General features: G+C 32.6%; 1 protein-coding gene across 1 annotated transcript; it reads left to right on the forward strand.

The window, feature by feature from the left end:
• The first annotated feature begins 3,328 nt into the window (after window positions 1–3,328).
• LOC107864144 (homocysteine S-methyltransferase 2) lies at window positions 3,329–7,435 on the forward strand. Its single transcript, XM_016710426.2, has 7 exons — window positions 3,329–3,654; window positions 5,935–5,991; window positions 6,094–6,317; window positions 6,394–6,523; window positions 6,599–6,802; window positions 6,928–6,999; window positions 7,103–7,435. Exons 1-7 carry the CDS (start codon window positions 3,493–3,495, stop codon window positions 7,292–7,294), a joined length of 1,041 nt encoding a protein of 346 aa, XP_016565912.1. The 5' UTR covers window positions 3,329–3,492; the 3' UTR covers window positions 7,295–7,435.
• The last annotated feature ends 7,849 nt before the right edge of the window (window positions 7,436–15,284 follow it).

A 15,284-nucleotide genomic window follows, 5' to 3' on the forward strand; every position in this document is an offset into this window, starting at 1 on the left:
ATTATTAATATGGGTAAAGGTAAACTAGTAAAAATTCTTCATTCAATTTATGATTTCTTAATCATCGTGTGAAATAAAATGTGATAGAGAAAGTGTAAGTAATTTTACTGTATCACTTTTTAAATATAATAAATTCAACATTTTTAAAAGTACTACTGATAACGGTTATAGTTAATAACTAAAGGCAAAATGAACCTAAATGAGTAATCAACGGTTGATTTTTCAAAACTGGACAAGCTATTGCAAACCAGGTCGATGTTGTACGAGTCTATGGGTTAGAAGTTGTGAATGAGGCTGATTTAGTTAGAATTATTCAATTGACTAAAATATTAAAAAAATTTATTTAAGATCGAGGCGTAATATAATTATCAGTGGTTAAATAGGACTTAAGGGTTGGATACAAAGGGTTATGCAATTACACCGAAGTTTTGGCTAAGTCTAATAGCTTTCTCATCTCCTTTCTATGTTCTAATATCTCATCTCCTTCTAGTTATCTTTTTATCATGTAATTTAGATACTTCTCCATCTGTATTATTCACTACTCTATAGTCTCTGTTAGAATTGTGTTAAGAAATTCAGTTTGCTACACAAATATTATTAGATAGCTATTTTTAATAATATGGACAAGTAAAGATAAACGAAATAAAATAATTTTAAATTATTTTTTTCCACCAAAAAAAGGCCATTATAAGTGGATTTGTTTGTAGCTACACAACATTAGCATGAAACTTAAGTTAATGATTTTATTATTTGATAAGCGCAAATCATGTTAATTCTTGTTTAAGATAGGCATTGACACTAGCTAATTATGAGTTGGCATAGAGTTAAGTTTCAAATTCCTTTAATATGCTTCCATTTATTTAGGTTTTGTTGGTCTGAACTCTGAAGTTTCCTCCTCCCCCATTAATTAGCTAATTATATACCTGTTGACTTATAAATAACTACATTAAAAGACGAGTATATAAGTAATGTTACATTGATGAATAACACGTCTTTCATTTTCTATTTTTATTTGTAGATTACATACATGTTGCGGAGTCCCTCATAATTAAATAAATCAAGATTTTATCATGATTGCAGTTTATATAGAGATGCAAATATTAAAACGAAATCGCTTCCATAACTGAAAATCATCTTTACGTTGGACGATTAGATGTTTTGATGATCCCATTGATGGCAAAGTGATCTCGAAACTGATATAAAGTATATGTAAGGACATTCTTGTTCATTAATTGTGGAGGGGTATACTATATATATATATAAATTACACATATCTGAAATGGGGTCAAAGGCAAAATGGGTCGATTTTGCCTGCATGTAAGCGAAATATATGCGAAGATGCCGTTTGGTCATAGATATTTTTTATTTTTTTTTAAAAAAAAAATTATTTTAATCATGGTGTTTGGCCATAGATATTTCAAAAATATTTTAAATTCTTTTTGAAAAAAAGTGAAAATAACTTTTTTGTTGTTTTCACTTTTTTTCAACTCCAATTTCAAGTTTTTTTTTTTTATTACATATAACCCTAATTTTTTAATATTACATAAAAGAGGTTTAGATGAGTTTTGGAGTAAAGTCGGAAAGAAAGACATTTTTGATGAACAACAAATCAAGTTCGGACACATTTTTGAAAGACATTTCTTCTCTGTAAAAGACATTTTTGAACAACAAATAAAGATTTTTAAGCTAAAAGACCGGTATATTTTCATTTTTAAGCTCAGGACCCCTTCTATCATTGATGTGAAATTCTTTTCATTCATGAGTATAATCAGTAGATAAATTAGTTGGACAATTTTGATAGTTTTAAAAAGTTTGGAGTATAAAATAAAATTTAAAAAAGACTTTTCAAAAGTCAAAACACATCTTTCAAAAATACATGGTCAAACACAACTCCAACTCCAACTTCAAATTTTTTTAATTTTTATGGCCAAACGCCTACCTAATAAAATTGATTTTGCCAAAAATATTTTTTAACTTACCAAAATAATGTTCAAATACATGCTACAAAAATTGTCTAGATACATTATAAAATATGGCTAGATACATGCTACTTAATTTAGTATAAGAGTAATTCCATTTTTGCAACAAATTCCAACAGCTTGTCTATAAAAGGAGTTGTCTTTGCGAAGTCGAAAAATGCCTTTTCAACATTACTTCTAAAATCAATTTGAAGACAAATTATTTGGTGTAATTTTCAAATTTCCAGTTGAGAATATAGTAAGATCTTAAGAAGCGATCGGCTATAACAATTTTTATTCTAATCACATCGAATAACTTTCAAGACAGCAGGTTGCAATTTTTTTTTTTTTTTGGGGGTACATAGTTCATTATTATTTTCATTCTATTTAGTATAAAATTATAATGTTTTTCTAGCAAAGGATATATCTCTTTTTATATTCATGGAATTAATTTAAAGATATATGTTTTAATTTTAAGAGGAGAAAATGCATGCAATTTAAAAAAAGAAAAAATCTTCTTTATTACATCATCAGGAAAGGAGGGGACGAAATTTTAGTATTTTGAATGGATAGATTGGAGTGGTAAGAAAAATCAATTGCGATAATTTAAACCATCCAAAAAGAAAAAAAAAATCAAAACAAATATACTAACTAGAAAGATTTTATTATTTTATTACCATTTATGTTTTAAAATATAATTTCTCTTCACGACATATTTATTAGAATCATTACTTTACTTCTACTATTTGCTTCATCCCTGTAGGCTTGTTTTATGTCTAACTTGACATGTGAAAAATAAATGATAATCCTTACTGACAAGAATAAAATAATTATAAATGATCAGATCTTTTTATTTTTTAGAATTAAATAAGTAAAGGGATATTTACTTTTTATATAGTGAATAACTAAAAGTAGGCAAAGAAAGTGTTAATAATAAATAAAAAATATTTTTTTATTTTAAACTTTAAGATAATAAATAATTTGGGATAACTATTTTTAAAATAATCATAATAAATAATTTGAGTGAGATGGATGGAGTATATTTTCTCCGTCTCATTTTAATTCTGCATATTTTATTTTATACGATAATTAAGAAATCATAAATTGAGGGATAAACATTAATGATATTCATTAAATATAAATTAAATAAAATTAATTAATTCTATCCTGATAAATTAAAAAATAAATTTTACTATTTTACTTTTTATCCATATTGATAATATTTATTGGGTATAAATAAAAAAAAAATTAATTCTATTTAAATTTAATAAGGAATCAATTAATATAAAAAAAATTATTTTTAGTAAAATGTGGTTATGCGGTGGTAGAAGGAGAGAGGGTATATAAATGTGGCAAATGCAAACTATATATGGTGAGACACAAGTTTCAACTTTATTTCCCTTGCAACTCTCCTCTTTAAGCTCATTTCCCTATCAAACTTTCTGCCAACTTTTTTTCGAAATAAACATTTTTTCTCCCACTCTCTATTTAACTTGTAGTCCATATTTAATTTGCAGAGATATATAAGCAAAAAATGGGATTGGGTACATTTATGGGTGATTTTCTCCGGCAGTGTGGTGGCTATGCGGTGGTAGACGGTGGACTTGCGACGGAGCTGGAAAGGCATGGTGCTGATTTAAATGATCCTCTTTGGAGTGCTAAATGCCTTGTCACTTCCCCTCATCTTATAAGAAGGGTAACTATTTTTCATCTTTCTCTACTTGCTGTGTTCCATTTTAGTTGTTCATCTTAATTAATAATAAAATAAATGTTTATTTTGGATCTCATTTTCTGTTTTATGGGAACTCATTGGACTTGCAAGTAGCCTTGTTAGTGTAGTTTCTTGTTTTTGATATTTAGTACTCCAATTATCTCATTTAGTTGGTTATTTTTTTAACATGCATATTAAGAAGAATTATAAATAAAGAGGTAATTTTATTAATTCACTTTGTAAGAATTTTTTAAAAAAATTTACAAACAAGTTTGAATATATTAAAAAAAATTAATTGTAAGAATAGTGTGAAAAGATTTTAATTAATGTTTTTTTTATTTAATAAAATGATTAAATAATACGAAAGAATTATTTTTAGTAAGATGATCGATTAATATAAAAAAAAAATAAATGAAATAACTATATAAAATAAGAAATAATTATGTTTAGAGTTTCAAAACTAACATTATTTGATAAAATATGCATTTCGTTGATATATTCTTTTAAACGGACAGGATCAAATAAAATGGATGGAGGGAGTCTAATTAATTGTTATTACCGTCCTTTAATTGAATGCTATATTATTACTTTTTTTACTGTTTGTCACCTTTGTTCTTGTCGTGTCGTTTTGTGTAACTAATTTGATTTACTATATTTGAATCAAATCGAGGGTCTTTGAACATAATTTTTCTATTTTTACGAGAGATTGAAATAAGCTGTGTACACTTTAATTACCCTGTCTAACCCCGGAATTTCAGTTGGTATGAATATGTTGTTGTATTAATGGACTTGCAAGTGGCAAGATGTTATCCTCACCTTTTCCATTTAATTTAGGTTGGATGATTTGGATAGAGTCTTAAAAAAGGAAAGAAACTTTTAAATTTGTAATCCTGCGAAAGATAAACTGACATTAAATTTATGTAGCTATAACAAACATGTCACTAAAAGTAAAATTAAAATTTGTTGAAGGAACATATACATATATATATATATGTACTTGATTGTCAATATTGTGTAACGACGTATTTACTTCTGCTTGAACGCATTGCAACTATCTATAATAATGTATGTATAGAAACGTGAAGATAAATTAGCTCCTCTAATTTTAGTACGAGGTAATTTATATATTTTTATTTGTTCAAACTGGATAAATTTTTTTTTAATAGTTATATTAATGGAAGATAAGGAATCTCACAAAGTGAATCAAAGAGTAGGAGCCAGCAAATCGAACACGACTGTGATAAAAGGAAGAAAAATAATAAAGATTAGTGCCGTGTACGTTAATTTTTTCATATACTATATATCAATATAAGATCGGATGATCATTTCTAAAAATTAAATTTAGAACTAAAATATGTAAAGCTATTTATTTCATCACACTAGATAGCACAGAGTTATTCGAAAAAGTGTCAATTGACCATTCTTTCCTTGAAAATTATATCGTAAATAAATAGATTGTATTTCCAATTTTTAAAATAATTTCTCTGTATGTTTAACTTTTTTGATATTTTATTTCTCCTTTGTAAAAATCCTATTCCTATATTTTATTTACTGCTATTTCATTTGTTTATGTCGAAGATTCGAGATGAACTGTTTTAATTAATGTATTTAATGTGGAACATGTGAGGTGAAATAAATTAATGTCCTTTTGATGTTTGATTACATCATACATATTGGAAACCTACGATAGATCTCTTTGACAATAACGTGGGTAACCTTATCTTTGACACCTCCTAGTTACTTTATGCCGACTCATTAAGTCTGATACATCTGTAACAAGTTAATTTTCGTTATTCCAGAGAAATTAACATCTCTTGCCCACTCATAAAAGAAAATATCTTTTTTTAAAACTCTATATAAAAGTGAAGTAACAGGTCACAGATAACAGATTTCTCATACCATAAAGTTAAAAAGAAATAGTAAATGATTTGAAACATCAATATTAATCGAGCTTTTTTCATTTTTAAGGAAAACGAAAAAGAAAGGAGACCTTTATGAGTTGCCCAAAATCAAATAGCAAAACCACATAGTACCATTATGCATTTTTAATTCAAAGCTTACTAATTCCTCTGAAAAAATGTTAAATGAAAAAGTTGGTAGAGGGGTATACTTGGTGTCTACTAGTATTTATATAAGAGGCCTATAATTATCACAATATGCAGATCAGCATAATTACATAATTACTATATTTATATTTAATACTACATTCGAATGGGCCAAAAAGAAAAAGAGAGAAATTGATTGTTGTTTTGTTTTATGTAACAGGTGCACCTAGATTATCTGGAAGCTGGTGCCAACATTATAATTTCTGCATCTTATCAGGTTGCAATGAACTTATGAGTAATGTGTACATTTTCCTTTATTGTTCTTGGCTTAGCTAGATATTAACTAGTAATGCTCACATTGGTTGTTTCACTTTGATAGGCAACTCTTCAGGGATTTGAATCCAAGGGAATTTCAAGGGATGAAGGTGAAGCATTGCTCAAAAGAAGTGTGGAGATAGCACGTGAAGCGCGAAATATATACAATGACAGGGCTACCAAAGGTTCTTGGGATGATTTTGGTGATGGTTTGAAACGCAAACCGGTCTTGGTTGCAGCGTCTGTGGGAAGCTATGGAGCTTATTTGGCTGATGGTTCTGAGTATAGGTGAGTTCATTGTTGAACGTCTTAACAGAACGGTAGACTTGTAGTAGAAATTGATTACTTTGCATTTCATTTGCAGTGGAATTTATGGTGATGCCATTACTGTGAAAACTCTGAAAGATTTTCATCGAAGGAGAGTTCAGGTTCTTGCAAATTCAGGTGCTGATTTGATTGCATTCGAGACAACTCCAAACAAAATCGAAGCTCAGGTAGTTACTTTCTTGATCTTTTACGATACCTTATCTTTTAGTTGTGTGCTGAACTTTCAATTTCTCTTCGTATAGGCTTATGCTGAGCTTCTTGAGGAAGAGGACATTAGAATTCCTGCCTGGTTTTCCTTCAGTTCTAAAGATGGTACCAATGTAGTCAGTGGCGATTCCATTGTCGAATGTGCTTCAATCGCTGATTCGTGTAAGCAAGTTGTTGCAATTGGAATCAATTGTACCCCTCCGAGATACATTAAGGGACTAATTCAATTGATCCGAAAGGTGGTATATTTACTTCTTTGGTTTTTGATGTTTGATATTTAAGATAAAAAGTCTCGTCGTGTACTGAGATTTATCTTGAAACTCCTGAAACTTTAATTTTGCTTAAATGGCCAAATGATATGCAGGTAACAAGTAAACCAATACTTGTATATCCTAACAGTGGTGAGACTTATGATGGAGACAAAAAGGAATGGGTGGTAAGTGAATTATACATCTACTTTCTAGTCCTCTTACAATTTTTCTTCTTAGTTTTATCTCCAGATCTTCATTTTTACATATAAATTATACATCATTTCATAGGCTTCAAAGGGCATTGCAGAGGAAGATTTCGTGTCATACGTGGACAAATGGTGCGAGGCTGGTGTGTCTCTCGTAGGAGGTTGCTGCAGGACCACCCCAAATACGATTAGGGCTATTTCCAAAGTTCTCTCCAGCAGGAGTTTAAGCTCAGTTTTTGGGGCTAATATGTTAAAGAGTTATGAACTAAAATGATTGTGTTGCTTCTCTTAACAATGGTGTTTATGTTAGTGATAATGTTTTGTAGTGTTCCCTTTGTCTTAGTGATATGTTTATGTAGTGATCCATTTGGTTTAGTGATATGGTGAACAAAGGTCTCCAACAATTCTCATGCAAGTTGCTTCCCCTATTCTCTAATTCATGTGAGTTGTGACGCTTTTCTAGAAATTGTGTTAAAACTAGAAATTAAAGAAATTAAGATGAAATGTAAAGTTTCGAGCAATAGACTATTATTCTCCGATTATTAGTTGCGCGCAATAGATGATTAGTTTTCAAATTCGACACATAGCAAAAGCTTTGAGAGTGTTAGTGCACTAAACTCTCATTTATTAAGAAAGATTACTCATCAAAGGATATCGAAACTCTTAAAGCAGATTACTCATCAAAGGATATCGAAACTCTTAAAGCAGAGTACTGCATGCTGAACTCAAATTAGTCAAACTCAAAAAGATAACTCATCAAATTAAATATGTTGAAACTCAAATTAGTCAAACTCGAAAAGATAACTCATCAAAGGATGTCGAAACTTCAATATAGAGTACTGCATGCTGGATTTAAATTAGTCAAAAGATAACTCATCAAAGTAAGTATGTCGAAACTCAAATTAGTCAAACTCGAAAAGATAACTCATCAAAGGATGTCGAAACTTCAATATAGAGTACTGCATGCTGGATTTAAATTAGTCAAAAGATAACGCATCAAAGAATCTCGGAACTTCAATGCAGAGTACTTCATGCTGAATTCAAATTAGTCAAACTCCAACGTGCTAACTCATCCAAGGATATTGAAATTTCAACGTAGAGTACTACATGCTAGATTCAAATTAGTCAAAAGATAACTCATCAAAGAATGTGAAACTTCAACGCAAAGTACTACGTGCTGGATTCAAATTAGTCAAACTCTAACACGGGAATGACAAACCAAAATAAAAAACCTTTATAAACCAAATACGTATATCCCGCACTAGTTATATGTGTTGGGTTCTATATGTGTGTTGAATGGAAAATGGAGAAATCAAGTGGAAGAGGAAAATTGAGTTTACACCAAAATGAAAAGTGTACTAAAAAATTGGAAAGTTTACTTTTTCTCCCACATTGGTGGAAGAAGAAAACTTTAAAGTGCTTATATTGTGAAACACACTTCCACATGGATAAGTGAGGCAAGAAAATAGAGATGCCTCACGCCGTTGTCATCGCTTGCTTCGGCTTTGGACAAACTTTATTTGAATTTCGAACAATGCCAAGAGAAAACGCAGTAAATATTTTCTGTGTTTAATCCTCCATTTACGTATGTATATATGCATGCATAACTGATGCATTGTTTTTTGTTTTTTAAAATTTTCTGTGTTTAATCCTCCATTTACGTATGTATATATGCATGCAGGAACTGATGCTACTGTTTTACATGAACAGTGACGCAGAACAGTTGCACTGCTTCGAAAATGTTGCATTGCTTCAGAACTGATGCATTATTTTCTGTTTTTTAACTAAATTGATGCACTGGTTAAACAAACAGATTCAACCATTCAGCAAAAGACACATTGATTCATGGAAAGATATGACTGGTCAGGAAAGGATGCAATATTTGATGAACAGACATGAACTTAGAGCAAGGATGCGATCTTTGATGAACAGACATGAACTTACAGCAAAGGTACAACCTTTGGAGTGAACCATTGTCTCCTTTCTAAAGAGGCATCTTGTGGCTATAAATGACCAGGGTTTCATCCACAGGTTTGAAATAGAAATTACAGAAATTTCAAATTATATACTCTTCTTCTTCTCTTGAAAAAACTATTCTGTGTGATCATTAAATCGTTCAGTGCGTTCGTAGAATTCGCCTATTTAAGGTACCGCTATAGTCGGATTGAAGGCCATTTTATCCTGGGAGGAAAAATTTCACAACCTTGGGTACAGTGAGGGGAATTATTTTCTTAAGGAAACTTCGTGAATTTGGACAACTTGGCCTTATTCATTTCTACTTCATCTATTATTTCTGGAAAAATAAATACACCTCTTGGAAAGATCATTTTGATCTTTTGTTGAGGGTATTGATATACTTTATTGTGTTCTTGTTTATAAACTTGAACTAGATGAAGTTGTTGTTCTGCTATACAGATTCTGCATACCCGACCATATTGTGGAAATAACAAACTTAAGGAATAACCCTACAGAATCTGTATTGCTTGTTTTTGGAGATTAAAGCTTAAGCTTTCTACTCCGCTTGAATTTAACTAGTGATTAGAAAACATAAAATCTTCATCACAAGTTAAGGTTCACTTGGTTGACAATTCAAAGTAATAAAAACTTCATCATTAACTAGAAACAAGAAGAAAAGTTTCAAGTTATTTAACTTTATAAATAGTATTCTGAAAAAAATACTAAATTTTCTGTCTTGTGGTGACATGAAAAATGACAACTGAAAGTCAAATGCATGATGTGGCTACGACTGTGGGGGCAAACAATATTGTTTCATCAAGCCGCACAAATGCTCTACCAACAATGGCACAGGCTGAGAAGCCCAAAAAATTTTTGGGCATTGACTTCAAGCGGTGGCAGCAAAAGATGTTCTTTTACCTCACCACTTTATGTCTGCAATGGTTCACTAGCGAAGACACTCCTGAGGTGCCCGAGGAAACCTCGGACAAAGATCGCTTCGTTATTGTAGAAGCTTGGAAACATTAGGATTTCCTTTGCAGGAATTATATTCTGAGTGGTCTCCAATACGACCTCTGCAATGTCTATAGTGGAACCAAGACATCAAAGGAACTGTGGGGGGCACTTGAACGGAAATATAAAACGAAGGATGCAGGAATTAAGAAATTCCTTGTTGCACGGTTCTTGGATTTCAAAATGATAGATAGCAAATCTGTTGTCTCTCAAGTACAGGAGTTGCAAGTCATCATACATGATCTCCTAGCAGAAGGTTTAATTGTGAATGATACTTTCCAAGTCGCGGCGATAGTTGAGAAGCTACCACCATTGTGGAAAGACTTCAGAAACTACTTAAAGCATAAACGCAAGGAGATGACCGTTGAAGATCTTATCATTCGACTCCGTATTGAAGAGGACAATAAAGCTGTCGAAAGAAGGTCAAAGGAAAATTCTACAATTAATGGAGCACATATTGTAGAAGATGAGCGAAACAATTCTAAGAAGAGAAAGAAAGCTGAACAAGGAAGCAATCAACCCAAGAAGAAATTCCAGGAAAAATGCTTCAACTGTGGCAAGATTGACCACAAGTCCACGGATTGTCGAGCCCCGAAGAAAGGCAAGAAAAAGGATCAAGCGAATATGATTGAGTCCAACAAAGAATATGATGATCTGTGTGCTATGTTCACGGAATGCAACTTGGTGGGGAATCCACACGAATGGTGGATGGATTCGGGTGCCATACACCATGTTTGCGCAAACAAAGAGTTGTTCTCGTCATTTGCTCCGGCTTAAGCAGAAGAAATGCTCTACATGGCCAACTCCGTTACTGCTAAGGTGGAGGGAACAGGAAAAATTTATTTAAAGATGACTTCCGGCAAGGTCTTGACACTAAACAATGTGTTATATGTTCCGCAGTTACGTAGGAATTTAATTTCTGTTTCAATCCTAGATAAGAACGGATTCAAATGTGTAACCGTTTCTGGGAAAATCGTAATTAGCAAAGGAGAAGTGTATGTAGGAAAAGGTTATCTGACCGAAGGCCTTTATAAGATGAATGTAATGACTGTTGAAATAAATAAAAGTTCGAATTCGTCTTATTTGCTTGAGTCTTATGATTTATGGCATGAATGTTTAGGCCATGTTAATTACAAAACGTTACGAAAACTGATTAACTTAGAAGTTTTACCAAAATTTGAGTGCAATAAATCTAAGTGTCATACGTGTGTAAGCATCCTTATAAGTCCGTTGAAAGAAATTTCAATCCCTTAGACTTAATACACACTGACATTTGTGATATGAAGTCAACACCATCATGTGGTGAAAAAAGTATTTCATAACTTTTATTGACGATTGCACTAGATATTGTTATGTCTACTTGCTAAATAGTAAGGATGAAGCAATAGATGTGTTTAGGTAATAGAAAACTGAAGTTGAAAATCAGTTAGACAAAAAGATCAAAATGATAAGAAGTGATAGGGGCGGAGAATATGAATCTCCCTTTGCGCAAATATGTGTAGAGAATGGAATCATCCATCAAACTACAGCCTCATATTCACCTCAATCTAATGGAATTGCGGAAAGAAAAAACCAAACTTTGAAGAAAATGATGAATGTCTTACTTATAAGTTCTGGTTTACCGCAAAACCTATGGGGGGAGGCTATCCTTACGGCCAATCGTATACTCAACAGAGTTCCCCATAGTAAGGCACAATAAATTCCGTACGAAAAATGAAAAGGAAGGAAACCCAACTTGAAATATTTTAAAGTGTGGGGGTGTCTAGCAAAGGTTCAAGTTCCTATACCTAAAAGAGTTAAGATAGGACCTAAAAAGGTGGACTGCATGTTCATAGGATATGCTAGAAGTAGTAAAGAATGTCGATTTTTGGTTCATAAATCTGAATATCCGGATATTAATGAAAATACAGTAATTGAATCAGACAATGCTGAATTCTTTGAAAACATTTATCCGTATAAAATTAGACATGAACAGTCTAATGGAGGATCTAAACGACCTCGAGATGAACCAAATGGGAATGTACATAATGAAGAAAATCCAAGACGTAGTACACGTCAAAGAACGTCAACTTCATTTGGATCGGATTTTGTAATATTTCTCTTAGAAAATGAGTCTCAAACGTTTAAAGAAGCAATGTCGTCGTCAGACTCATCCTTTTGGAAAGAGGCAGTCAATAGTGAGATAGATTCAATCTTAAGTAACCATACATGGGAATTGGTTGACCTTCCTCCCGAAAATAAACCTTTAGGTTCTAAATAGATCTTTAAAAGAAAAATGAAAGCGGATGATACTATTGACAAATACAAGTCAAGACTTGTAGTAAAAGGCTTCAAACAGAAGGAATGCCTTGATTACTTTGATACATACTCGACAGTAACAAGGATAACCTCGATTCGAATATTAATTTCCTTGGCGGCGGTATATGATCTTCAAATCCATCAAGTGGATGTGAAAACCGCATTCCTAAATGAAGATTTGGAGGAAGAAATATACATGAAACAACCTGAGGGTTTTGTGGTTCCAGGAAAGGAAAACAAGGTGTGTAAACTTATCAAGTCGCTATTGGACTAAAGCAAGCACCAAAACAATGGCATGCGAAGTTTGACCAAACCATGTTGGCAAACGGATTCAAAATAAATGAATGTGATAAATGTGTTTATATTAAAGACACTCCAAATCACCAAGTCATTGTATGTTTATATGTGGATGATATGTTGATAATCAGTAGAGACATTTCTGACATAAATGCAACAAAACAAATGCTCGAGAGCAGTTTGATATGAAGGACTTTGGAGTTGCAGATGTGATCTTAGGTATAAGAATCCATCGAACTCCACAAGGGTTGGCATTGTCACAGTCTCATTATATCGAAAAGGTACTTGACAAGTTCAAGTATATGAAATTCGGTATTGCCAAGACTCCATTGGATGCAAGCTTTGCACTTCGAAAGAATGAAGGTAAAAGTGACTTGCAATTAGAGTACGCAAGAGTATTGAGATGTTTAATGTATATAATGAACTGTACACGACTATACATAGCATGCGCTATCAGTAAATTAAGTCGGTACACGAGTAATCCCAACAAAACTCATTGGATGGCAATGAAAAGAGTTTTGGGGTATCGTAAATACACTCAAAATTATGCTTTGCATTATAATAAATATCCTACGGTACTTGAAGGATATAGTGATGCAAATTGGATTACCGGATCAAACGAAGTAAAATCCACAAGTGGATATGTATTTACTATCGGTAGAGGAGCAGTCTCTTGAAAATCATCCAAACAGACGTGTATTGCTCGCTCTACAATGAAATATGAATTTATCGCATTAGATAAAGCCGGTGAAGAAGCAGAATGGCTTCGGAATTTCTTGGAAGATATTTCGTATTGGCCCAAGCCAGTGGCACCAGTATGTATACACTGTGATAGCCAAACGGCAATAGGTAGGGCAGAGAGTATGATGTATAACGGTAAATCTCGTCATATAAGACGAAGACATAATACCGTTAGAGAACTTCTCTCTAGTGAAATTATCACTGTAGACTATGTAAAGTCAAAGGATAATATGTCGGATCTACTTACAAAAGGCCTATCTAGAGAAGGAGTAGAAAGGACATCCAAGGGAATGAGTTTAAGGCCTAGGATAAGTCAGCATGGTGGTAACTCTACCTAGCAGACTGGAGATCTCAAGAACTAAGTTCAAGGAGATCAAACAAAGTTGTGTCTGACAGGTTCAACATTGTCAATTACCCAACTCATTCTCATGATGTAGATAATGTATAGTAAACTAGGATAAGACTTAAAGTGAAAAGTCTTTTAATGATTATCTAAATTTGGCAGATTTGACCAAATAGTTTAATCTACAGGATTGAACGTTTAGAAATCACCTATGCGAGGGCGAAGTGGAAGCCGCTTCAAAGAGAATGTTAGTAAAGGCCTATTCTCTAAGTTCTCATAAAATCGGGACGTGTTCATGGCTGAAAAGAACAAAACCGTAAGAACCATAAACGGTAAAAGGCTGGTTATGTGACATGTGTTGTCTAGGTGTACATTAAAACTAGACGGTTCAAAGATATTAAATTTAACGATTGACCGAGTGCAACCGATGCATGTTCACTACGAAAAGTTCAAAGGGAAACCCACTTATCCAGATACAATCAGTCTTTGCTTGATGACCACATACTTGTCAGTAAAAGTTTTACGAAAAATAGTCATTCCCATTTATGTGGGGGATTGTTGGGTTCTATATGTGTGTTGAATGAAAAATAGAGAAATTAAGTGGAAGAGAAAAATTGAGTTTACACCAAAATGAAAAGTGTACTAAAAAATTGAAAAGTTTACTCGTTCTCCCACATTGGTGGAAGAAGAGAACTTTAAAGTGTTTATATTGTGAAACACACTTCCACATGGATAAGTGAGGCAAGAAAATAGAGATGCCTCGCGCCGTCTTCGTCGCTCGCTCGGCTTCGGCTTCGAATTTGGATGATCGATCGATGAGATCTATTTTTTTGGACAAACTTTATTTGAATTCCGAACAATGCCAAGAGAAAACGCAGTAAATATTTTGTGTTTAATCCTCCATTTACGTATGTATATATGCATGCAGTAACAGTGACGCAGGAACTGAACGATGCTAAGAGAAAACGTAGTAAATATTTTGTGTTTAATCATCCATTTACGTATGTATATATGCATGCAGTAATAGTGATGCAGGAATTGATGCTACTATTTTACGTGAACAGTGACGCAGAACAGTTGTACTGCTTCGGAAATGTTGCATTGCTTCAGAACTGATGCATTGTTTTCTATTTTTTTAACTGAATTGATGCACTAGTTGAACAAACAAATATAACCATTCAGCAAAAGACACACTGATTCATGGAAAGATATGACTGTTCAGGAAAGGATGTAATCTTTGATGAACAGACATGAACTTACAGCAAAGGTGCAACCTTTGGAGTGAACCATTACCTCCTTTCTAAAGAGGCATCTTATGGCTATAAATGACCAGGGTTTCATCCACAGGTTTGAAATAGAAATTACAGAAATTTCAGATTATAAACTCTTCTTTTTCTATTGAAAAAACTATTCTGTGTGATCATTAAATCGTTCAGTGCGTTCGTAGAATTCGCCTATTTGAGGTACCGCTATAATCGGATTGAAGGTCATTTTATTCTGGAAGGAAAAATTTCACAACCTCGGGTACAGTGAGGGAAATTATTTTCTTAAGGAAACTTCGTGAAGTTGGACGACTTGGCCTTATTCATTTCTACTTCATCTATTATTTCTGAAAAAA

The sequence above is a fragment of the Capsicum annuum genome, chromosome 3 (genome assembly GCF_002878395.1).
Source record: "Capsicum annuum cultivar UCD-10X-F1 chromosome 3, UCD10Xv1.1, whole genome shotgun sequence".
Lineage (NCBI taxonomy): Eukaryota > Viridiplantae > Streptophyta > Magnoliopsida > Solanales > Solanaceae > Capsicum > Capsicum annuum.

What these genes read in the sequence shown, in the direction of transcription:
- LOC107864144 (XM_016710426.2), top strand. Translation starts at nt 3,493, where the DNA reads ATGGGATTGGGTACATTTATGGGTGATTTTCTCCGGCAGTGTGGTGGC. An exon ending in GCTGATGGTTCTGAGTATAG is followed by an intron (nt 6,318 to 6,393) that starts GTGAGTTCATTG and finishes TTTCATTTGCAG; the next exon opens with TGGAATTTATGGTGATGCCA. An exon ending in CAAACAAAATCGAAGCTCAG is followed by an intron (nt 6,524 to 6,598) that starts GTAGTTACTTTC and finishes CTCTTCGTATAG; the next exon opens with GCTTATGCTGAGCTTCTTGA.